Genomic DNA, 23,360 nt, shown 5'->3' on the forward strand with positions numbered 1-23,360 from the left:
CCAGCCTGAGGCTGAGGGGCCAGGGAGGACAGGCCAGTGTCCTGCAGTCAGCCTCGGCACAGCCCCATAGCCATGGGGTCCTCTGGTTCCGTGGGAGAATCCTGGTGGCCCTCAGCCTTGGAAGGTAACAACCCCAGGGGTCTACTGCCCCCTAGGGACGGTCCAGAACTTCCAAGCTCTCTACTGCATCTGAGACCAGGGTAGAAGGAAAGATGAGCAGTGGATAGGGCTGGGTGCCACGTGAGGCCCAGGACAGAGATAAAGGAAGTTGCACGTTGAACTTGCTGTGTGTCCTAGGATAGCCCTTCCCTCCTTGGGCTTCAGTTTCCCCATCTGTCCAATGGGTGGTTAGACCAGGGGGCCTGGCTCACATGTCCTCTGAGTCTTGGATCCCGAGATGGTGCCTGACGCCCTGCCTGTGACCCTGAGTGGCCGGTTCTCCCCACAGGGGCAAGCATGGTGTGGGCCGCATCGACATCGTGGAGAACCGCTTCATCGGCATGAAGTCCCGGGGTAAGTCGCTCGCCAGCCTCAGGCGCAGGCCTCGGCTCCCAGCGGCCCCTGACACCCCAGTCACATGTGGGTGTTGCTCCTCCCAGGCTGACTTTGGGCAAGTCCTTTCACCCCGCCAGACTGTTTCCCTCCTGGGAAGTGGGAATGAGGGGCCCTTGGCCACTGATGTCTGAAGGCATCACGAGAAGAGCTGTCCCAGGAGCAGGGAGAGGCTCAGAGGAGAGAGGAGAGGGGGGCCAGGCCTGGAGGTCGTGCTCTCCTGTGGCCCTGGGGCGGGTCGGCCAGGCCTAGAGGCAGACCATGCAGGGCTGATTTCGTGGTCATTAAGGCTGTTGACGAGGCCAGCTGGTCTGGTGGGGTGGGAATCCCGCCAGGGGTGGGCGCTGTGAGCCAGCCAGGGCCTGAGGGCCTGTTCAAGGGTCTGGCAGGGCATGGGGGCGGGGCTCTGCCTTGGTGCTGAGTGGCTGCCACCTTGGCTAAGCTGCCCGGCCCATACCCACCCCTGGCTGGGCCTGGAGGGAGGATAGGCTGGTCCCCAAGCAGGGGCTCTGTCTCCTCTTAGTAAGCAGAGCCCCATGGGTCCCTATCGGTCACTCATCGTGTTGTCTGGACCACACCCTCCCCCCATCCATATGAGGGGATCTCCTGTTCCCCAGTGGTAAAGCAACGCCGCGTGCTTCCGGACTTCAAGATGGAGGGGCAAGCTTTCAGCAGTCAGAGTCCCTGGGTTGGGCACTCGAGTCTTTAAGCACCGGGGGTGGGGTTGAGGCCTCTTGTGTGGGCAGGTGTTTAAACCAGGCCAGGGTATAGCCATGGCCCTGTGTCTTTCAGGGTGTTTTTACTAAGATTCTAAAATCCAAAGAGAGCCGATGGCTGGATTTCAGCGGTTAGAAAGGGCACTAGTCGGGAGGCAGGATGCTGGGGCTTTCATGCCAGGTTCGCTGTGTCTTGCTAGATGACCTTGGACTTGTTATCTCTGGGCCTCAGTTTCCCCAGATGTAACGCGGTAGGCATGGGGATGGGAGCTGGGTCATTCTGGCTCTGACCTGTTTGAATTTATCTCAGAAGGGGAGGAAGGGAGGAAAGTGGCTTTCCCTCTTTCTTGTGTTTTTTCCTCTTCGACACAGATATACTCTGTGAGAAACAAGCTAATTGAAACTCTCGGGAAGGCCTTGTGGAGCTGCTCCCTTTTATCCTCACTTACCTTTGTATCTTACCTATATTAACATCTGATTAAATGTTGCTTTGTCTCAGTCTGCCCTTGGGAGCCAGCACAATGCAAACTATACAAGGCAGACCCTGGAGGGACCTTGGGGAACCAGAGACCAGCACCCTCATTTTACAGGCAGGGAAACCAAGGCTCAAAGTCACAGGCACCAGGACCAGGACTGATGTCCAGACACAGAGAGGCATGGAGTTGAGGGCTGAGAGCTTGAACTCTGCTAGATCCGGGTTCTAGCCCATGTGTAATAGCAGGAAGTGGCCCAGGAGAGGAACTTCATAAATGGCAGCAGCCCCATAGGGATGCTGAAATGGCAAAGGCAGCCTATGCCCTCTGGGTACCTTCCGAGTGGCTCAGAGATGTCCACTCTGCGCCTATTGTCACGTCCCTCCCACGCCCAAGGCAGGCATCACTAATTGATTGTGGATGTAGATCAGTGCTGCTGACAATGGAAAGATAAGGGCTGGCCTGAGGTCACTCCGTGAAATGGCACGCAAGTGAACTTGAACGGAAGGAGGTAGTCATAAAGGCGCGAACTGGGCTGATCTGGGAAGACATCCTGAAAGAGGTGGCAGGAGAATAGGCTTCAACTGGTAGAACGTGGAACAGAGTGGAGTGGGAGCCTTCCAGCAGGAGTGGTAGAGAAGGTAGGAGGAGCCCCAAGTGGCCACCTGGGTGGTGGGTTGGGTCTGAGGCTGACTGACCCCCTGGAGACCTTGGGAAGGCACACTGAAGGGCTGGTGTCAGGGGCCAGGCCCTGTTTACCACCCTTGACTCCCCATCTTGGCTCCATCACCGTTGGGAAAGCAACATAGCCTCTCTGAGCCTCAACTTCTTCATCTGTGAAATGGGTTGTGGTGCAGATCAGAGACCTGTTGACCCATAGCAGGAGCTGTGCCTGGATGGTAGACTTCCTACCTTTTCCCCAGAACTGGGGGCGTCATCACCACTGAAGGTGGGAGTCATGAGATTAGCACTCGGTTCCAACTCCCTTGGCTTCTGACCACCCACCTGAGGAAAAGATTCCTGGAGCACAGCCCTCACTCTACCCAGGTACTGTGTGTGTACCTGTGGGGGCCTGTCCCTAAAAGCATAGAATTTAGCCTGAGCGTGGTACAGTCTTTGGGGAAGACAACCAGGGTTCTGAGTCCCAAGAACTTGCTGTGTGACCTTAGGCAAGTTGCTTTCCCTCTCTACGACTCTCACCAACAAAGATGGGCGCACTAGGTGATCGCACCATCTCCCTCTGGAAGTTCTAACTTGCCTGTTTTCTGACTTGGGTTGGGGGTTGAGAAAAGAAAGTTGCTTCATAATTTTAGGGGGAGGTCTTGTTTTTTATTTCTCCACTCCCAATAATTCACTGTGAGAAAGAAAGGCAGGGGGTAGGGGCAATAAATGAGGACGAAGTGGATTCACCCACAGGTCTACGGTCACGGTCACGGGAGAAGCTGTTAATTGTCAATTATATTGAGGGCACAGCAGGAAAATGCTATTGTTTGTACCTTGGTATACAAGGGGAAAATGTCATTTGTATTGATTTTACAAAGCTCGCAATTGAAATTCGTTAAGGGCTTGGGGTTTTGGGGGTGGGAGTGGGTGGCGGTGGATGGGTAGGAAGTTGGGCAGTGCTAGTGTCCTGGGTCTGGGGTGGCCGGGTCGGCAGCACTCGGGGCCATGGGGTCAGCGGGCCGGGGGCTGGGGAAGCTGCAGATGGAGTAGCTTTCGCTGTATTGTGGCCGTTCACATCGTCATTATCACATTATCTTTTTAACTCTGGAGGGGGGCTAGTTAAGTGAAGTAAATGTAACCAGTGGGGAGGAGAAGGGGGCAAGGAAGGCAGGAGGGAAGAGGGAAGGAGGCAGCACGGGTCCTTCCCTCGCCTTCTCTCCGGCTGGTTCCTCTCCTCCCGGCCCTGCCCTGTGGGGCTCACCCCCGCCTGCCGCCACTGCTTCCCTCCGCCGACCCCCTCCGCCCCCTCCTCACCGCCTGCTTTCTGTTCTCCCCTCCACTCCCCCCTTTCCTCCACCCTTCCCATCTCTCTCCCACTCTCCCGTCCTCCCTCACTTCCTCCTTACTCCTCCACTTTCTGGCTAAGAAGGAACAAGGGTTGCCGCCCACCTGTCCAGGCCTCCCAGAGGCTCCACTCAGATGGAATGTTCCAGAGTGGAGGGAGACCTGTGAAGCAAAGGTGTTTGCATTCCCAGAAGCCTGGAATGGCCGGACTCAGAGGCCTACCCTGATTCCCAGGATGGGGCCTGTGGGGTTCCAGGAGCATAGAGGATGGCTAGAGCCCCACCGGGACTTGCCTCCCCCTCACCATGGCAACCACCTCTATCCTTGGCCCTGGTACCTAAGAGGGGAGCCCTTGGGCTCCAGCCAAGCTCCCTTCCCCTGGCCTTTCCAAATCCCTCCCTCTGGATACTGCTTTCCCAAAGGATCAGAGGCTCTGGTCCAGGTGCCCTAGCCCCCAGCTCCGCCCCCGCCCCCCAGCCGAGTTGGCGGGTCCCACTCAATTCTGCCAAATTGCTCAATCTGGGCTAACCTGGCAGCCTCAGGAACAGATGAGAAGGATTTAAGCGGTGGCAGCTGTTTTGGTCCCCACCTCTTCCTCCTTGGTCCACTCTCCCCCAAACTCGGCCACCCCCCAGCTCCTCGCCCTTCTTCCCCACCCGCTCCTTGGCAGTAATTATGGTGTGATTGAAGCTGCTCCACGGAGAACCGCTGACACCTCTGTCTTTTTCCTGTAAACACGGAGAGATGAAAATAGACACTTGAATCCGCTGCGCGTGTCACTCCGAAGATGTCTGCTGTCTCTTCCACAGCGACACCGAGACTCACCTGTCATTTCCTCCTTCTTTTTGCGCAGTGGTTTGTATGCCGGCTGTCAAAAGCCCCAAATCCATCGTCTTTTAGCATCAGGATTCTGTCACTGGTTTTTTAAAAATCATTTCTTTTTCCAGAAGAAATACACAGAAATCATCTGTACCCCCTACCCCTGTGGAGAGGAGAGGGAAGATCTTTAAGATACACACACACACACACACACATACACACACACACACACACACACACACACCACAGCAGCAACCTGAAAAAACAGGCTTTTTGATCAGTCACAATTAACTTTAACACCTTCTAAGAAAAGGAACAGGAATATTAACTGTGCTGGTGTGTTTCACGGCTGCGGCCTTTCTTCTTGCCTATGACTCTTCCTGCGGCAGCCTTGGAGGGTTGACAGCTGTGAGGCTGGTTCTGAGGGCTCAAGAATGGGTGACTCTGCCCGCCAGGCACTCTTTGCTCTTTTCCTGGGGAGCCTCTAAGGTGGGGCAGTAGCGGGGGGTCCCTAGGGCAAGCATAGCTCTTCCTCAATGGAAAGTATGGATGTCCTCTCGCCCTGCAAACCACCGGTGCTGTTCCCTCTCTGGACTGCGGGGAAGTGGTGCTAGCGAGCTGGCTACAGTGTTCCAGAGACAAAACCACCAGTACGCACTGGGGGACAGTGTCTGGGTGCCCACCTTCAGGCAGGTCTCGGTGGAAGTTAGAAGGAAAAGCAGCAGACACTTGCAACCTTCTCCTTTTCCGGACAGGTGGCCGGGGCCTCAGAGGGGAGTGAGGTGGGCCAAGGTCACATAGCAGAGCTGAGCTGAGCACTCTCCATAAAAGTATAAGTTGCGAGGGACTTCTGGTCTACCGCTCCAGCCCTACAAATACACCTTGCACCCTGCCCACAGCTGGCCAGATGAAGACAGGAGAGCAGGAGGCAGCTAGGTTCCCCAGGAGCTGAAAATGAGGAGGGCCCCTGCTACTGGCCTGCCGTTGTGAGTGTGTGTGCCAGCGTAAGGAAGGCTTTGAAAGTTTCTGAATTTTTACAAAATGTGGCAAAAGTAATTATGAGGGGGAAGCAGAAGGCCCATTTCTAGTCCAATCTATATTGAGTTCTTAGTATATACTAGGATGAGAAGACAAATAGGGCTTTGTTCTTGTCTTGCTTTTGGTGGCTCTTGGTGATAAAGTTTATGGGGTAATTGAAAACTTGCTCCTTTCACATTGAGGTCATTTCTGCCATTTTTGGGGAGGCAGATGTTTTCAAAAGTTCTGCACATCTCTGTCTTTGGAAACACACTGCTGAACCATCAGACCTTTCTCAGTGACCTGGGGCCACTGGGAGCCACTTGTTTGTGGCACCATACTGTCCCCACAAGGAGCAGCCCCAAATCCTGTGCTGAATTCTTGTCTCTTTTTCATTGTTTCTTTTGTGTCCCCACACCACCCCCCTCATGCTATCATTTTCTCGGCCACCCATCTGACTCCAACCCCATCAACCTTTCTAAGCCCTTTCTGGGTTGTGTCTCTGAGCCATTTTGCAGAAGTGGATGACGGAGCCTGTCTGAACCATGTTTATAAGGGTAACGACGAGGCCTAGTGAGGGCCGGAGGAACTCCCCAGAGAATCGAGGGCTTGGGCCTGGTGCATAAACTTGGGGATGTGGGTGTTTTCCTACTGGGGAGGCATTTACTCCCACCACTGATTCAGGACAGCAGAGGTGGCCCAAGAGCTGCGGCCACACAAGTGAAACAGGACAGGCACATTGTAATCACATCAGCTCCTGGTCTCTTTGATGTGCATGTCCCCCGAGACCAGGATATCAGGGGTTTGCAGATGAGAGACTCACCCCCTGCCCCTGCCAAGAGGCTCTTTTCCACTAGGGAACACCTCGGAGCCTTGGGAACAGCCCAGGGTCTTCCTCGGCCACAGCACCTCAGACCTGGGTGTCCTTTTCATGCCTCGTGAGCGCTGGATCACTTGGCAAAGGCCCTAAGAGGCAACCTGGAACAGAGATGGAAAACCTAGATGCAGGTTCCACTCCCCCTGGGCAAGTCATGTCCCTCCCCCGGGCCTCTGTCCTCCCATCTGTGCAATTGATATGTTGGGCCAGATTAGCATTTTAAGGACGGCTTGGTGGAGCCCAGGGTTTGCAGAGGGGCCTCTGCTCCCCACAGTGGGACATTGTTTTCGATTGTATATGCCGAGCTTCCACCTAAGACTGTTCGAATACAGCATTTGCAGCTAAGTTAGGAGAACGCAGGTGATCCTCAAGGGCCCTGACATTCCTGTGGTTCCCAGACTTAAAGATTAAAGACTAGAAAAGTTCTCTAGGGCGAAAGTTTCTGGCTACTCACATCAGACACAGTCTTGCCCATGTCCCCTTTGGACTTCAGAGTTGAAACAATCTCCTTTCTGGTTTTGGGGGTTTTTTAAAGCATTTTTCTAAATTGTGGTAAAATATAGAAAACATAAAGCTTACCATTTTAACTGTTTTGAGTGTACAGTTCAGTGGCCTTAAGTACAACATTCACGTTGCTGTGTAACCATCACCACCCCCCATCTCCAGAACTTCTTCATCTTCCCAAAGTGAAGCCCCGTTAAACACTAGCTCCCCATTTCCCCTCCTCAGCCCCTGGCACCCAGCATCCTACTTAGTTCCTATGAATTGGACTCTTCTAGGAGCCTCACGTAAGTGGGACCACACAGTATTTGTCTTTTGGTGACTGGTTTATTTCACTAAGTGTCCTGTCCTCAGGGTTCACCCATGGTGTAGCGTGTGTCTGAACGTCCTTCCTTTTTAAGGCTGAACGTTTCATTGTATGTAGTTATCTCACTTTGTTTCTCCACTCATCTGTTGATGGGCATTTTGGTTGCTTCCACCTTTTGGCCCTTGTGAATAATGCTGCCATGAACCTGGGTGTACAAATCCTTTCTGTGGAAAGACGATGGCGGTAAATTTTGAGGATAACTGAAAACTTGCCCCTTTAACGCTGTTAGTGTTATGTGGTGGGAAGAAAGGGACTTGGGGGGGTGGCATTTGTGGGGATGGGGCGGTTATTAGCCTTCCATCGGTACAGCAGACACGGGGCAGGTTTATCCAAGGTGCTCACCTGAACTTGATTCACGAGGCTGCACTGCTGGGAAGAGGGAGCCCGGCCATGTGCCCGGGGGCCATCCTGCCTCTTGGAACCTTAGTGCCCCCAAATCTGGGGTGGTGCTACTTATAAGACCTTCCTCTCAGGGCTACACTCAGCCAGGGCCAGGCGCCCCTTGTCACTTGGAAACCATGCAGTTCAAGCAGATTGTTTAGCAAATGGAGGATTTGGGCCTGAGATGGTGGGGAGGGGACCTAGCAAGACCGTCTTCCCATGACCTTTTGGGTTTGGCCCCCATCACCTGCTGGTCCACAGGGCAGCAGACAGCGCTGCTCAGGGACTCGGGGGCCTAGATTCGGTTCCCAGCTCCACTTCAGCCAAGTCCCTTCCCCTCCAGGGCTCAGTTTTCCCGGCTGTACAGTGGGGTCAGCACAGGTGGCCAAGGCAGTCAGGATTTCTCTGCAGAGACACAGCTGCAGGGGAGCCGCCGGCTGAAGGTGGCACGTGTGTGCACACGTCCACGCGCGTGCATGCATGTGCACAGCCGTCCCCTCCCCTGGCTCCCTGGTGGAAGGCAGAGAGGGACATCGGGACCCTGGGCTCCACCAGACTCTGTTTAATTACAGGTTTTCAGCTGTGGGCCGGTGGGCACGAGTTGGGAAGGAGGGGGGAGCAGCTCTGAAACCCTGTTATTTTCCAACGTCTGAGGGCCTCTTCAAAGGGGGGCATCTAGACATTTTCTCCACAAGCTGCAGAGTGGACTGTCGTGGCCCCAGCATGAATATAATGACGGATGCATTTTGCGGCAAGCTGGGAGTGAATGGGTCCGACTGGCTTGTCTCCTGTCAGACGAGTCATTATTATTTTTTTCTTTTTGTCATTTGCTGACACTTTGGGTTTCACGCGTTTCTCTCTTTTTTCTTCTTCTCCCCCTGCCTGGAAAAATGGCTAGGTATCTACGAGACCCCAGCGGGGACGATCCTTTACCACGCTCATTTAGACATCGAGGCCTTCACCATGGATCGGGAAGTGCGAAAAATCAAACAAGGCCTGGGCTTGAAATTCGCCGAGCTGGTGTACACGGGTGCGTTGACCCTGCAGCTGCTCTCCTCCCCTCCCTCACCCAGGGGCACCCTCCTCCAGTCCCGCCTTGCCCACTGCCACTTGCTGGAGAGCCCCCGGAAGATGCGGGGTGAAGGGGGGTGGAGAGAGGGCAGGGGACGAGGAAGCGAGGAGGGGACGTCGGGACCTGCCTTGTTCACAAGGTGTGGAGGGAAATGCACCAGTTCCCCGGGCTGTCCCGCTGCCTCCGCCGCCTGCGACCCGCATGACGGCCGCAGGGCCAGGGAAGCATCTTGTGTCATGCCTATGGCTGCCAAGTGTTATCCAGCACGTGCCGGGTACCTGGCACTGTGTGGGAACACAAGTCATCCTAGGGGGCTTCCCAAGTTTCCTAAGAGAGCTGCGGCCAGAAACTGAGTCTCCGAGCAAAAGGAGCTTATATAAAGTTACACAACTGGATGTGGCCTAGCTGGGTTTGAGCCCAGGTCAGCCTGTTTCCAGGCAGAACCCAGAGCCGCTACAAGAACTGCCGCAAGCAAGGGAAAGCCTACGTTAACCAAGAACGGGGCCCCGGGCCTGGGCATTGCCTGGGCCAGATCCCTACTGGGAAGCCACCGGGACGGCCGAATGCCCAGCCCATGTGTGGAGCGTGGGCTGGGCTCCAGACTGAGTTTCCGTGCCTTACCTGCTGCCACAGAGTAGAAATCCAGTCCTCCCGACTCCAGATCCATCCCACGCGTTATACCAGGGGTGGCCAAATCCAGCCCGTTGCCTGTTTTTGTTCAGCCCATGAGCTAAGACTGGTTTTTACATTCTTCAATGGTTGGGGAAATTTTTTTTAAAATAATACTGTTTCATGGCACGTGAAAATTTCAGGAAGTTCAGATTTCAGTGTCCATAAGTCATTTGGGGGGCACCACCTTGCTCATTCGTGTCCGTGTTGCCTGTGGCTACTTCAGAGCTACACTGGCAGAGCAGGGCAGTTGCTAGAGAGGCCACGTGGCCTGCAGAGCCTAAAATATTTACTATCTGGCCCTTTCCAGAAAGGGCTGACTCTATTCTATGACATTAACATCTCCCTAATTTGAGAAATCACATCGAACAGCCCCTCTGAGCTGTTGGGGGGGACAGGCTGCCATCTATGGGGACCTGGATGTCAGAGGGACCCCAGGAAAGTTAATAGTAATAGTAACTGCCTGGTAGAAGCCTCCACCGCCCTCACCTCTTCCCCTCGTCCCCCACTCGGAGGTTTTGTTTCCTCTGAAACCTCCTAATCGCTGGAACTCATCTCGGGATTTCAAGGGGACATGGTGGTTATTGGCTGGCATTATTTTTCCCTCCCATTGTTCCCAGGAGCTTTGAAGCCCAGTCCCCCCTTCCCAGGTACAGACAGGTGTTTAAATAACATTGTCTCCTGTGGGCTCTCTTGCTCAGCGGGGTTTCCACACTGAAAGGTGGATTTTGGTTACAAAGTGGCGAGAGTCGTTAAGACGTGGCAGGCTGCGATGGGGGGACAGCACCTGGCCGGGGCTGCTTCTGCTCAGGGGGCATCCATGGAGGCCGAGAGGGGGCCAGGCCGCCAGCCTCCCTCCCCACGCTAGATCGGCTGCCACTTCTCTTTTTTTTTTTTTAATTAATTAATTACTTTATTTTTAGCTGTGTTGGGCCTTCGTTTCTGTGCGAGGGCTTTCTCTAGTTGCAGCGAGCAGGGGGCCCCTCTTCATTGTGGTGCGCGGGCCTCTCACTATCGCGGCCTCTCTTGTTGGGAGCACAGGCTCCAGACGCGCAGGCTCAGTAGTTGTGGCTCACGGGCTCTAGAGCACAGGCTCAGTAGTTGTGGCTCGCGGGCTCTAGAGCGCAGGCTCAGTAGTTGTGGTGCACGGGTCCAGTTGCTCCGCGGCGTGTGGGATCTTCCCAGACCGGGGCTCGAACCCGTGTCCCCTGCATTGGCAGGCAGATTCTCAACCACTGCGCCACCAGGGAAGCCCGGCTGCCACCTCTCTTGCTGCCCAGCCCTGAGCTGGGCACTGACGTGTATTGTCTAATCTTAGCTGCACAGAGGTGAGATGAAGATGCTTGCCCAAGGTTTCACAGCTGCTGAGAAGTGGCTTGGAGCCCAGGACAGGCCAGCTTCAGAGGCCAAGTTCTCGGCCACTCCAGCAGATCCGAGGTGGGTAGGAAGCTGGGCTGGGGCCGTTAGCAAGGGGTGATCAAGGGGCGCAGTGGTGTGCACAGGGCAGCCCTGGGTGTCAGGAGCACAGCTTGGCCCTTGGTGTGGGGCCAGGCTGCCTGGGTTGAGTCCTTGCTCTCACCCACCGAGCCCTCTAAATCCCCAAATGTTACAGTGATTAGGTTTAAAAGGAAATAAAAATCTCAGAGTGGAGGCTCCTCCCAGGTAGCTGTTATTAACAGTAACTTCGCCCAGGTGCCTCTGACGACCAGGCTCCCACAGATGTCAAGGTCGGCCTCTGGCAGCAGCCCGTCCCCATCCCCCAACAGCTCAGAGGGTCGGTCTGTTTGATGGGATTTCTCACATTTGGGATGCATAAAGGCTACAGAGCAGGGATTAGCTTGAGCAACTTACTTGCCCTCCCTGTGCCTTGGTTTCCACATCTGAAGAATGGGGATAATTCTGCCTGTCTTATAGTGAGGCCTCAATGCATGGATATTTACAAAGCCTCCAGGACACTGCCTGGCATGGTCTCTGAGCATGGACGCAGGAGAATGGGGCCTTGCCTCTGGCTGGCTTTATGATCTTGAGTAGGTCTGTCTCCTCCCAGAGCCTCAGTTTCCCTTCCTGTAAAATAAAGGGCACAGGCCCAGGTCCCTCCTCCGTTCTGTCTAGCTCCCCGGTTATAGAGCCACCACTCTGCTATGGCACTCAGCTTCCTCGGAGGCCCTGTGGTCTCAGGGCCCAGGGAGACGGAGGCCCGGGGAAGCCCTTCTGCCTTGGTCCCACTCCTAGCTGCCCTGACTACTGTGAGTACTGTCTCCCCCTCCTCTCACCCCATCCCCAAGTTTCCTGATCTGCCTGTATGAGGTTTATACAGACCCCCTCCCTCCAGGAGCACACTGGCCTCACCCCACAGGGTCATTCTGGCATGACCCCAGCTTCAAGACCCATCTCATTTGGGGGGTATAGCTCACCTCTCCCCTCGCCTCAGTTTCTCCAGCAGTAAAATGGGTATAATGCACAGAGGGTTGTCGTCCTGATTAGTACAGAATTCGGCCCAGCTCCAGGCCCCACCCACTGTGCATCCCCCAGCCTGGGACACACAGGCTCTCCCCAGGGCGGCACTCAGGACTCACTGCCCTCCACCCCAGATTGGGTCTGCTGGGAAGAGAAATCTGAGCACAAGGCCCCCATGGCGGGAGGGGAGAGATCCTGAGATAAAGCCCAGGCCAGGCACTCCCACAGGGGTCTCTGCCCCCATATCTCTGGCTCCATCTCCCACCTCTCTTCCCGCCTAGGAACCTAATGGTCTAATTATCCTGACTTACAAAGATGGCCGAGCCACTGGGGCATGGTGGGGGGTGGCCATCAGTGTGCCCTCCCACGGGGCTCTGGGCTAGAGTCAGGAGCACTCTGGATCTCGCTGTGTGGCTTTGGAAAGGTTCTTTCCCTCTCTGGGTGTCTGTCTCCCTGTATACAGTGAGGGCTGGCAGAGGCCATGTTCAAATCTTGAAAGCAAAAACTCTCACTGAATCCACACAACCCCCCCCCCCCCAGAGAATGGTTAGTATTACCTCCTTGTGCAAATGAGGAAACTGAGGCACAAAGAGATCACGTGGCTTGTCAAGGTGGAACCAGAGGTGAACTCAAAAGGCAGGACATCGGAGAGCGAGGACGCAACCCCTTCTCTCCCTGCCCGCCCCTCCCCCACGTCTGGAAGCCACCGGACCTGTCGTGGAGAAGGCCTGCTCCCCTTTCCCACGGAGGGCCTCAGCAGGTGCCCCTGGAGGCCAGGGCTTCCAACAATAGCCGCAGAGCTGGGGCTGACCCGGCCCTTTATCAGGGCAGGAGATCGCGCACCACCTGGCCCCACAGCTGCCCAGGTGGGCTCACCTTCCCGGCTCCGTTTCAGAGAAACCCTACCCCTCTCGCTGTCCCTCCCCCAACCCTGGCCACGGCCCCCCTGCCCTCGGCAGAAGCTGAGAGGAGCCACTGCCCAGACCCTGGGCAGACGGGGGACTGAGCACGCGGCCCTCTTTGGCCTGAGGGATCTGGGGGACAGATATGGGTAACGGGGGATGGGGGCAGCGCATTTCTCAGGCAGCTCGGGGATGTCGCAGGTGTAGACGGGGAAGCTCCAAAATGATCATATGAAGCACAGTTGTTAGAACTGGGGCCGACTGAGGTCAGGTCCAGGCCCCCCACTACAGCCTGTGTGATCGTGGAAGAGTCTCTCAAATTCCCTGAGCCTCACTTCCTCACGCAGAAAAGGAAGAGGCTAAGAGAGGTTTTTCTCCTGCGACTGGGGGGGTTCGAAGAGCTGGCCCAGGTAAAGAACTCGGCATGGTGCGGGTGCTTCATCTGTAGAAATCTTCGCGCGTGAAAATATTAGCAGTATTTTAAAGACAGGTCACTTATTTCCAAGGGGTCTGCCTATCCTGAGGGGTGGGGCTCTTCCCAGCAGCGTTCACAGCAGCCCCTGAGCCCAGGGCCTCCATGGACAATAAGCCCGCTAGTCCTGGGAGGGCGAGGCAGTGTCATCCCCTCAGCAGATGGGGAAACAGAGGCATAGAGAGGTGAAGGCCCCACACACCTGGTCTTTCTGACCCCAAACCCACCACCCAGCTGGGCACCCCCATTGCTCGGCCCCGGTAACATATGTCTGAGTCTTGCTTGAGGTCTGCTGCCCTGATGAGACTGAGCCTGCTGTGGGCGAAGGACGGGGCCCCTTCACCACTGAACGTCTGTGGTGTGAAGCAGCAGGTTAGATCCCCTCCCCCTGACCCTTAGGGGGTGACTGCATTGCAGGGTGTAGAGGATGCCTCCTTACCCCCAGGAGCCCTACAAGGTCACAGGACGGGCAGGCAGGCTTGGTCCTCACTGTTGTCATTTACAAGCGCATGTCGTGCCAGAACTCCACAGTGAACAAGGCAGATGCGGGACTGCCCTCCCAGGCTCACGTCTGCCATGACGGGGTGAGGCACAGGGTGCCTTTCCTGGACACCAGTCCTCCCCACGTCCTGGCCCAAGGCAGGCACACGGTGGGCCTCCCCGGCACACTCGCTTCTTCCTCCCTGCAGGTTTCTGGCACAGCCCCGAGTGTGAATTTGTCCGCCACTGCATCGCCAAGTCCCAGGAGCACGTGGAAGGGAAAGTGCGGGTATCCGTCTTCAAGGGCCAAGTGTACATCCTCGGCCGGGAGTCCCCACTGTCCCTCTACAACGAGGAGCTGGTGAGGTAGGCGCCCCACCCCTGCCCCCAGCTGGGCACAGACCCTCATGTCCAGTATCTCCTCCGACTGGCTTTCTCAGCAAAGATATGCCCAGGCACGTGTAGGGTATGGGGGAGACAGTCCTGAAGATTATCCACACCACCTCTGCCCTCATGGAATGTACAGGCTAGATGGGGAGAAAGGCCCCAATCAAAGGATCACCCGAGTGCAGGATTAGGGAAGGAGGTGCTGGGCTGTGGGGAGATACAGGATATTTGGGCTGGGTATAATAACGGGGGTGTGGGGAAGTTTCCCCATGGAAGTCATTTCTGAGCTGGTCTCCAAAAGAAAGGAGTGAACCAGGTGGAGAGGGGGCAGGAGAGTTTCCAGAGAGACTGTCCTGTGCAGAGGTTCTGAGCCTTGGAAGAACCCAGAACATCCCAGGCACTACAAGAACCTGGCAAGGATGGACACAAGGGCTCCCCACGGGACATGCTGGTGGCTTGGACCAGGCCGCTGGTTCTGGGAATAGAGAGCAGCAGGTGGATTTGGCAAATATGTAGGAGGTGGGATTGAAAGGGCTTGGATGGGGAGGGAGATGGAAAAGTTCAGAACCACCCTGGGTTTTCTGGCATGAGCCGCTGGGTACACTTTGGTGGCGATGACCGAGTTGAGGGAATGGGGGGGTGGAAATCATGCATTTGGATTTGGACAACTGCAGGATGAGTTTTCTTTGAGATAGGCCAGGAGAACTATAGTCGGCCACTGGACACACAGGGCTAGAGTTGAGGAGAAACGTGGTCTGAGGACACTGGATTGATGGGGCCAAGAGGAGACAGCCCAGGGGAGCGGCAGAGCTGGATGAGAGGGAGCCAGGAGGGAACCTTGAGGAGCTGCCTCCCGACGGGCCAGGCTGAGGGCGCTGAAAGGACGCGGGAGAGGCTGGGGAGCCCTGGCGGGCTGGGTCCTAGGTAGCAGTTGCCTATTAGCTGCACCTGTGTTTGCATCCTGAATGACAGACTGGCCTTGACCGAGGAGCAAGGTGTTCCCTCTGGAGTTCACCTGGCCAAACAAGAGGTGGGGACAGGCAGCCCCACCTGATACAAGTCCCAGGTCCAGCTTGGCTCAGGCTGAGGCCAGCTCTCCCCTCCCGGAAGCAGGTCAGGAATTACAGTATGAGTTTTGTTTAGCGGTCAATATTATTTTTCTCTCTCCCTTCTTTTTGCTGTGTTGCGTTTCTCTCCCCCCTTCAATCTTCCTAAACACTTTAGAAGCCATAAATATAGCCGAATCAGTTTAGATCAGTCGAGGTAAATGTCAAATTATCTTCTCTCTTTCTCTCTCTGGTTCTTTCTTCCCTCCCCCTCCAAATCAACAGCCTCTAATAATCTGTCCAACCCTTCATTAAGCCTTACAGTCTCACTCAGGGAGATTAAATGAATAAAGTAAAAAGGGAACGGGGAAAAAAAGAGAGAAAAGCAGGAGCATTTATTCTCACTGTGTCTCCGACCATTTCCCTTTTCTTTCTGATTTCTACATCGCTGACTTGAAAGCCCTTGAGTGACAGCGTCACAGGGACCAGCGAGGAAACCGCGAGAGGTAGCAGAACTGGAAATGCCGCGGCACAGTAGGTAGAAAGTACCGTAATTATAGAGCAGGTCAGAGCCACTCGAATGAACAAAAATAAAAGCACAGAGGTTTTCTGTAGACCGTCAGGGGAGGTAAAAAAAAAAAAAAAAAAGAAAAAATCATTGTAAACTTTCTCCACCGGTACCCCCTACCCCCCGAAACCACAAATTTTAAAAGAGGTTTTTCGGTTCCCGAGAAACACCTCTGGGAGTACTTCAGCAGTCCCGTGGGACAAGTTTGTCCCTGGATGTGGGCCTCTCTTTGCAGGGGCTGCTGGGGTGGTCTGAAGGGCCCGTTTGGGGGCAAGGGGGCAGCAGAGTTTGTTTCGACTCGTGAGAGACGGTGGTGAAAGGACGGATGCACGCGGGGAGCAGGAAGGGGGTCCAAGCCCTGCTTTCTCCCTGGGCTGAGCGCAGGGGCCCTTCCAAAGGGGACGAGTGCCTCAGACAGCGGGAGCAAGGCCAGGAGTCCGAAGCCGTGCGGTGGTTCGGGATGGGGGTGTGGAGGCACAGGGCGGGGTCATGTGAAGCTTCGTTTATCACCCCAGCAAGGTCTGCAAAAGCGCTTTAGGTGGGTCCAGCCTTTCCCCTGCCTGGTGAGGGGTGCCGAGCTCAGCCCCTCGGATGTCTGACATCTTCTCCCTTTACAGGGAGCTTGCTAGTCGATTCGTGGTGGCTTCAGCCACCTGAGCCCTGGAGGGGCGGATGGAGGTGAAAAGGAGGGAGCATTGAGAGCGTGGGAGTTCCAGCTTCAAGGTCCCCTGGAGGTCAGGGCGAGGGCGTGGCAGGGGGAGGCACAGAGCCCAAGTCCTGACAAGCTGCGGGGCAGCCGGGCGTAGAGACCCCGTTTGTTGTACAAAGCCCACAGTCCACAAAGAGCCGGTCAGAGGCACAGCCTCAGGGTCTCAGAAAAACGGCAGAACCCCTCTGCCCTCCTCCCCGATCTCACCTCTCTGGAGAAGGCTCCTGAGGGGACAGGCCACCTCCTTGTCCTCGAACCTTGAGACTGCTTTGTCCTGAGGCTGGAGTTCTGCAGACATGAAGACAAGGGGCTGATTCAGAGCAGGACGCAACAAGGGGCCCGTGAGAAACGGGAGGGACCCAGGGGGCTCAGAGGGTGGCCTCGTGGAGTCAGATCTGAGACCACAGCGCCCTGAACTTGTCCTCAAAGAGCATATCACAGTCGTAATTATCGAAGGCAGATGGATGATTGATTGCTTATGTCTGCACTCGCCACCCCACCACCCCCTGCCCCCCACGTGGGTGTTGCTCCTGTCTGGTTCTTGTTTCCTCAGCACCTGGCACAGCGCCTGGCAGGTAGTAGGTGCTTAATAAATACCTGAGTAAATGAATGACTGAATGATGTTAGTAAAGCTGAGTGCTTACCTGGTGCCAGGTGGCAGCTACATCATTTCACGTGGAGCCAGTGATAAGGCTGAGAGCCCCATCTCACAAGTGAAAGACTGAAGCTCAAAGCGTGAGAATATTTGCCCTAAGGTCTGTGGCAGGGGTGGAGCCAGGATGCTCCCCCAGGTGGCTGGACCTGACTGACTGTGGTTGGGAAGGGTTCCAAAGCACAGCTAAGCGAGAACACCCGAAAGATGAAGGCTGTCGAATCTGGAAGATGGAAACTGCAGATGGGGGGAAAGTCTGTTCCATTGAGTATAGCAGGGGTTGACTGGGCACTTTTCGAAACCAGCTGGCATCGGGCGGGTGCCCGTGTTTGGGGATGGATTAGAGTGATGGATGCCCGTCACTCAGTGGGCAAACAAGGTGAAAAAGACTTCATGGACAGATCTTAGCTGCTGGGGCCTCTCTGCAGCTTGAGGGATGCCATCACGCATATCTGAGGCTGTTTGGTGTGTAACTCCTGGCCTCCCAGGCCTTCAGGCCACTGGACACCACCAGCTGTTCCTGGGCACTCGTCGAAGCCCTCCACAGCCCGAGGGCAGAGCTGGCTCCAGTGCATGTCCTGAGGTTACAGATGCAGTGCCCTGGTTCGTGGGAGCAGTTCACTGGGCTGGCGCTGGCTGGGCCAGGACCCAACCCGCCCATTTGCGTAGCAGGGATATGGCTCCCTGCTCTGCAGCCCCGGCATGATCCCCGGCCCCGGCTAGGGCTCCCGGAATTGGAAGGAATGGAGTGAAACGCCAAAGTGCAGGGGGTGTCGGGTCAACACTGAGGAAATGGCCGGGCGTCTGTGAGGCTGAGGTCCCTCGGATGCCAAGGCCGAGGCCGGGCGGATGCTGACGAGCCCCTGCCCTCCTGCAGCATGAATACGCAGGGACGCTACGAGCCGGCTGACGCCACTGGTTTCATTAACATCAACTCCCTCAGGTGAGAAGCTCTGGGCGCTGGCGGGGCCTCAGTGCTCTGACCACCGCTCTGCCCTAGACCAGCGCCGCCTTCCTGCCCCTCCACCCACCGCATCCTCGGCGCCCGCTCTGGACCCAGCCTTCTCCCATCCTCTGCGGGGCCACAAGGCACACTTGTGACAGCCAAGAGCAACAGAGGGCCCTGGGCACTTGAGCTCCAGCTTTCTGGGTTCTGCTCTTCGCCTCTGACACTCACTCCTACCCTCTCCAGCCACTAGGAGCCCCTTTCCTGGGCAGGTTAGCGAGGGGAATGGCCGAGGGGTAGAAAGAAGCCACAGAAGGTCACCTGGCTGGCTCCTGCCTTCACGTCCACATACAGGAGCTTCAGGTCTAACTGGAACCATGGATCTCCATGGCCCAGTGGGGTGATACACACCATCTGAAGCCGCTCAGACCTGGCTTCGAATCCTGCCTCTGCAGTTGGGTCTCAGAACCCTTCTGAACTTCTGGAAATCATAGGATGTTAACCATACCTGCCTCACAGGTGCAGTGAAAGTTTGATCTGAGCCCGTGGAAATCAAGCACTCTGCCCAGACCCTGGCACCCAGGAAGGGCACAGTGCCTAGCAGCAAGTGCTCAGTGGGGCTGAGTCCAGAAGGCCTGTCTGTCCAGCTCTGGGTTCTTAATCCCCATCTCCCTTCTCCTGGGGCTTGAGTTTCTCTCCTCTCGCTGATAACATGCCCCCAGCATGAAACCACTTTCTCTCAGAGCCAGCCTCCCGTCCCTGGAGCCGAGACTGGGAGAGACAGGGATTCCAGCCTGACAGTCACCTCCATCTCCCCGCCTCCTTCACCCCTTTTGTGTTTTATGACTCCATAAACCCTTTTAAATGGCTCCGAACACACGGGGTTTTCATAATGGCCTCTTCATTTCTCCCATTGCCAGTTTAACGCTTTGTCTTAAACAATGGCAAGCAATGTTTTCCCCCTAAGATAAATTAATTACATTATCCTGATTGGAGGGCAGGAGAGGGAGAGAGGGAGAAAAAAAGACAACTCCACACACATCTTAGCAAACAGCTGCCCCTGCCACCCCACCTCTGCCTGGATTAATTGAACTGAGTGCATGTTGTCATTGTTCACTTACATTTTTCTTTGTTTTGAATGTGGTTTACAGGCTGAAGGAGTATCATCGCCTCCAGAGCAAGGTCACCGCCACATAAACCTCTGATGATGGGGAGCTGGGCCTCCTCGCTTTGCCCATCTCCCAAGTGCAGCCGCTAATTGTTGTGATAATTTGTAGTTGTGACTTGTCCTCCAGGGCCGGCAGTGCGGGTGCCAGGCCCCGGCTTTGTTCCCTGGTCCCCTGGAGCCTGCAGAAGTGGTCAGCAAACGGACGGGGTCGGGGCCGGCTGCAGGCAGGAGCTGTAATATGACGATTAAAAAAAATGATACATTGGTCTTTTGTTTATTTCTGCAGAAAGAGGAGTAAGAGTGTGTGTGGGGTGTGTGTGGTGAATCATGCTTTTCTTAGACCAACCTTTGTGTTTTCTGACTAAAGCACTGCCGAAGGCCACCTTTTGCCAGAGAACCTGTTTATCTGGAAGAATCGACCCCTCTCTCCAGCAAAAAGCATGGAATCCGAAAGCACCCACCCGCGTCAGCCCCTAGCCCAGAAGCCTGGCATTTTGTTACCAGCTGTGCCCCTGCGGCACGTGCCAGGGAAACCGAGGAGAGTTTAGGTGACAAACTTGGGGGCAGTCGTGCCCCCAGCCCGCAGTGAGCTCCCGGGAATGGTGGCCACGACTGACCACACCAGGCTTCCCCACCGTGGCTGGGTGGCCTTAAGCGTCCTACATCAAGGAGGAGAAAGAACCCAAGTAAGAAGAGCAGCCTGAGCACAGAGGACAAAAACACAGACATAATTCGGCGGTGGGGGGGGGGCGGAGTGTTTACCTGGCTTACATGGTTCCCTCCACAAACCACGGCCCAAAGCCGCCATGTTTGTACTTGACTCCACCCCCTTTGGTCATATCTGATTGGACCATGGCTGGGCACCTGACTAGAGCTGGGCCAATCAGAGTCTCAGTCCCAGTAATGGGGCCCAGGGAACCGGCCGGAAGCGAGGACAAGGGAATTTAGGCGTGGTGGGATGCCCTGTGGCTGGAAAAGCAGAGAGGGAAAAGGGAGTGATGGGAAGAGTGGGCGTCCGGTTTAGAATCCCAGTTCCCATCCCGGTAGGCCTCGTGGAAGCTGGCGGCATTTCTTAACTTGGATTCTCTGAGACACTGTCGTGTTCCCATAACCATTTACCATTTAGAGCTTAATTAAGCTGGTGAGAGAGTTTGTGGTATTTGCAGACAGAAGCACTGTTACCGGGAAGCCTTGAGTGCTGGTTGCTCTGGTTCTGACCTCCACTCCATTGCCTTCGTGAATGAGGGTTTCTTTCAAAAGAAATTTTGTCTTTAAAACTTGTTTTCCTCTTATTGTGAAGGTTACAAATGAATTATTCAATGAATCTTAACTTTGTGCCAGACACTTTGCTACACACTTTATTCACATTATCTCTTTGAATCTTCAGAACGACACAGGTAGATGCTTTTATCTCTGTTTGGTGGAGGAGGCAACTGAGGTGCAGAGGAATTGCTTTGCCAGCTTTCAGTCAGCTAGCAAGTGACAGAGGCAAGAACCAAACTCTGGCCTGGCTGAACCCCCAAATTTTGTGTGTTTATGTCCTTAACCGTCATTGGCTGCATCTTATTAAAAAAACAAAACAAAACACAATCTTATGGAAATAACTATCACCCATCATCTCACCACCCAATTATAAACACTGCTTATACTTAGTGAATTTCTTCTCGGTCAAATTTTTCTATGCTTATAAATATTTTTGCAGAGTTATTTAAGATAAAGTATTCTTTCTTCTTTTTGGCCGTGCCACGTAGCATGCAGGATCTTAATTCCCCCACCAGGGATTGAACCCATGCCCTCTGCAGTGGAAGTGGGGAGCCTTAACCACTGGACGTCCAGGGAAGTCCCTAAAGTATTTTAAAAGCAAGTGTTTTGCCCTGCTTTTAAATTAACATTACATCATAAACAGTTTTCTTCATCAAAAACTCTTAAACACTTTCAACAACTATGTAATATTCTATTATATTGATAGCTGTTTTAACCTTTCCCCATTTATAGATTTAGTTTTTCGCTCTAAGCTGTTTTCCTGCCTTTCGTTGGATTTAATTGAGTATTCTTAGTAGCTGGTTTATTAGCTATGCTTTTTGTCTTTTCAGTGGTTTCTCTAGGGTCTACAGTATCCATATATCTTTAGCTTACAATTGGCTACGTTCATTAATGTTGTACCGTCTCATGTGTAATGTAAGAATCTTACAACAATACAATCTTAGAACATTTCAGTTTGTGCTTTTGTTGTCATATATATTGCTTCTACAAAAACCCACAATATGTTGCTATTTTTTCTTTAGGTAGCCAAATATCGTTTTTAAAAGATTAAAAATAAGAACGGTATGTGTTTTATATTTATCCTGTGTAGGATTGGCAATGTTTCTTTCATAAATATCTGATAGAATTCACTAGTGAAACCATCTGGGCCTAGAATTTTCTTGGCGGATGCTTTTAAGGTATAAATTCAGTTTTTTTTATTTATATTGGGTTATTCATGTTGTCCATTTCCTCTTGGGTCAACTTTGGGTAATTTGTGTCTTTTGAGGAATTTGCCCATTCCATTTAGATTGTCAGTTTTATTGGCATAAAGCTTTTCATAATATTTTCTTATTATCCTTAACTGTTTGCAGGATTGATAGCAATGTCCCTGTTTCATTACTTACCTTGGTGATTTGTGTCCTCCCGTATTCTTTTTTTTTCCCCCCAGAGATTGCTGAGACATGCAGAGATTTTTTTTTTTTTTTTTTTTGCCATGCCACGTGGTTTGTGGGATCTTAGTTCCCCAACCAGGGATCAAACCTGGGCCCTAGGCAGTGAGAGCACAGAGTCCTAACCACTGGACTGCCAGGGAATTCTGAGAATTTTTATTTATCACATATGTTACTACTTATTTTTACTTGTAGAACAGAGTCACAGAAGAGCAGGCTGTTAGTAGGTATTAGTAGAGCTCAGGGGTCTAGCATAACATCTAGTACATAGTAGGTTGTCCTCCCTTATTCTTTTTTTTTTTTAAACATCTTTATTGGAGTATAATTGCTTTACAATGGTGTGTTAGTTTCTGCTTTATAACAAAGTGAATCAGCTGTACATATACATATATCCCCATATCTCTTCCCTCTTGCCTCTCCCTCCCTCCCACCCTCCCTATCCCACCCCTCTAGGTGGTCACAAAGCACCGAGCTGATCTCCCTGTGCTATGCAGCTGCTTCCCACTAGCTATCTATTTTACGTTTGGTAGTGTATGTATGTCCATGCCACTCTCTCACTTTGTCCCAGCTTACCCTTCCCCCTCCCCGTGTCCTCAAGTCCATTCTCTAGTAGGTCTGCGTCTTTATTCCCGTCCTGCCCCTAGGTTCTTCATGACCTTTTTTTTTTTTTTAGATTCCATATATACGTGTTAGCATATGGTATTTCTTTTTCTCTTTCTGACTTATTTCACTCTGTATGACAGACTGTAGGTCCATCCACCTTGCTACAAATAACTCAATTTCGTTTCTTTTTATGGCTGAGTAATATTCCACTGTATATATGTGCCACATCTTCTTTATCCATTCATCTGTCGATGGACACTTAGGTTACTTCCATGTCCTGGCTATTGTAAATAGAGCTGCAGTGAGCACTGTGGTACATGACTCTTTTTGAATTATGGTTTTCTCAGGGTATATGCCCAGTAGTGGGGTTGCTGGGTCGTATGGTAGTTCTATTTTTAATTTTTTAAGGAACCTCCATACTGTTCTCCATAGTGGCTGTATCGATCTCCCTTATTCTTTTTTTTTTTGCCATACCCGGGCCTCTCACTGTTGTGGCCTCTCCCGTTGCAGAGCACAGGCTCCAGACGCGCAGGCTCAGCAGCCATGGCTCACGGGCCCAGCCGCTCCATGGCATGTGGGATCTTCCCGGACCGGGGCACGAACCCGTGTCCCCTGCATCGGCAGGCGGACTCTCAACCACTGCGCCACCAGGGAAGCCCCTCTCCCTTATTCTTGATCAAAGTAACTAAAAGCTTTTGTTGTTGTTCCTCTATATGTAATGTGTCTTTTTTCTGCCTGCTTTTCAGACTTTCTCTTTATCGCTGATCTTCAGCCATCTGATTATGGTGCGCCTTGTTATGGTTTTCTTATGTTTATTCTACTTGAC

The 23,360-nt window shown here is 53.6% G+C and overlaps 1 protein-coding gene across 2 annotated transcripts in view; it reads left to right on the forward strand.

The window, feature by feature from the left end:
* ASS1 (argininosuccinate synthase 1) overlaps positions 1 to 21,245 on the forward strand; it is a 52,591-nt gene extending 31,346 nt beyond the window's left edge. Inside the window, exons 11-15 of one of the 2 annotated variants that reach the window (XM_022578447.2) lie at positions 449 to 513; positions 8,609 to 8,740; positions 13,972 to 14,128; positions 18,002 to 18,067; positions 19,222 to 21,243. In XM_022578447.2, the coding sequence (XP_022434155.1) occupies positions 449 to 513; positions 8,609 to 8,740; positions 13,972 to 14,128; positions 18,002 to 18,067; positions 19,222 to 19,267 (466 nt within the window). In that variant the 3' untranslated portion in view covers positions 19,268 to 21,243. Of the gene's footprint in view, positions 1 to 448; positions 514 to 8,608; positions 8,741 to 13,971; positions 14,129 to 18,001; positions 18,068 to 19,221 lie in introns of both variants that reach the window. The other variant, XM_089913871.1, reaches the window with a different exon arrangement.
* The last annotated feature ends 2,115 nt before the right edge of the window (positions 21,246 to 23,360 follow it).

The sequence above is a fragment of the Delphinapterus leucas genome, chromosome 6 (genome assembly GCF_059928025.1).
Source record: "Delphinapterus leucas isolate spDelLeu-1000000601 "Yukka" chromosome 6, BTC_Dleu_Yukka2, whole genome shotgun sequence".
NCBI lineage: Eukaryota > Metazoa > Chordata > Mammalia > Artiodactyla > Monodontidae > Delphinapterus > Delphinapterus leucas.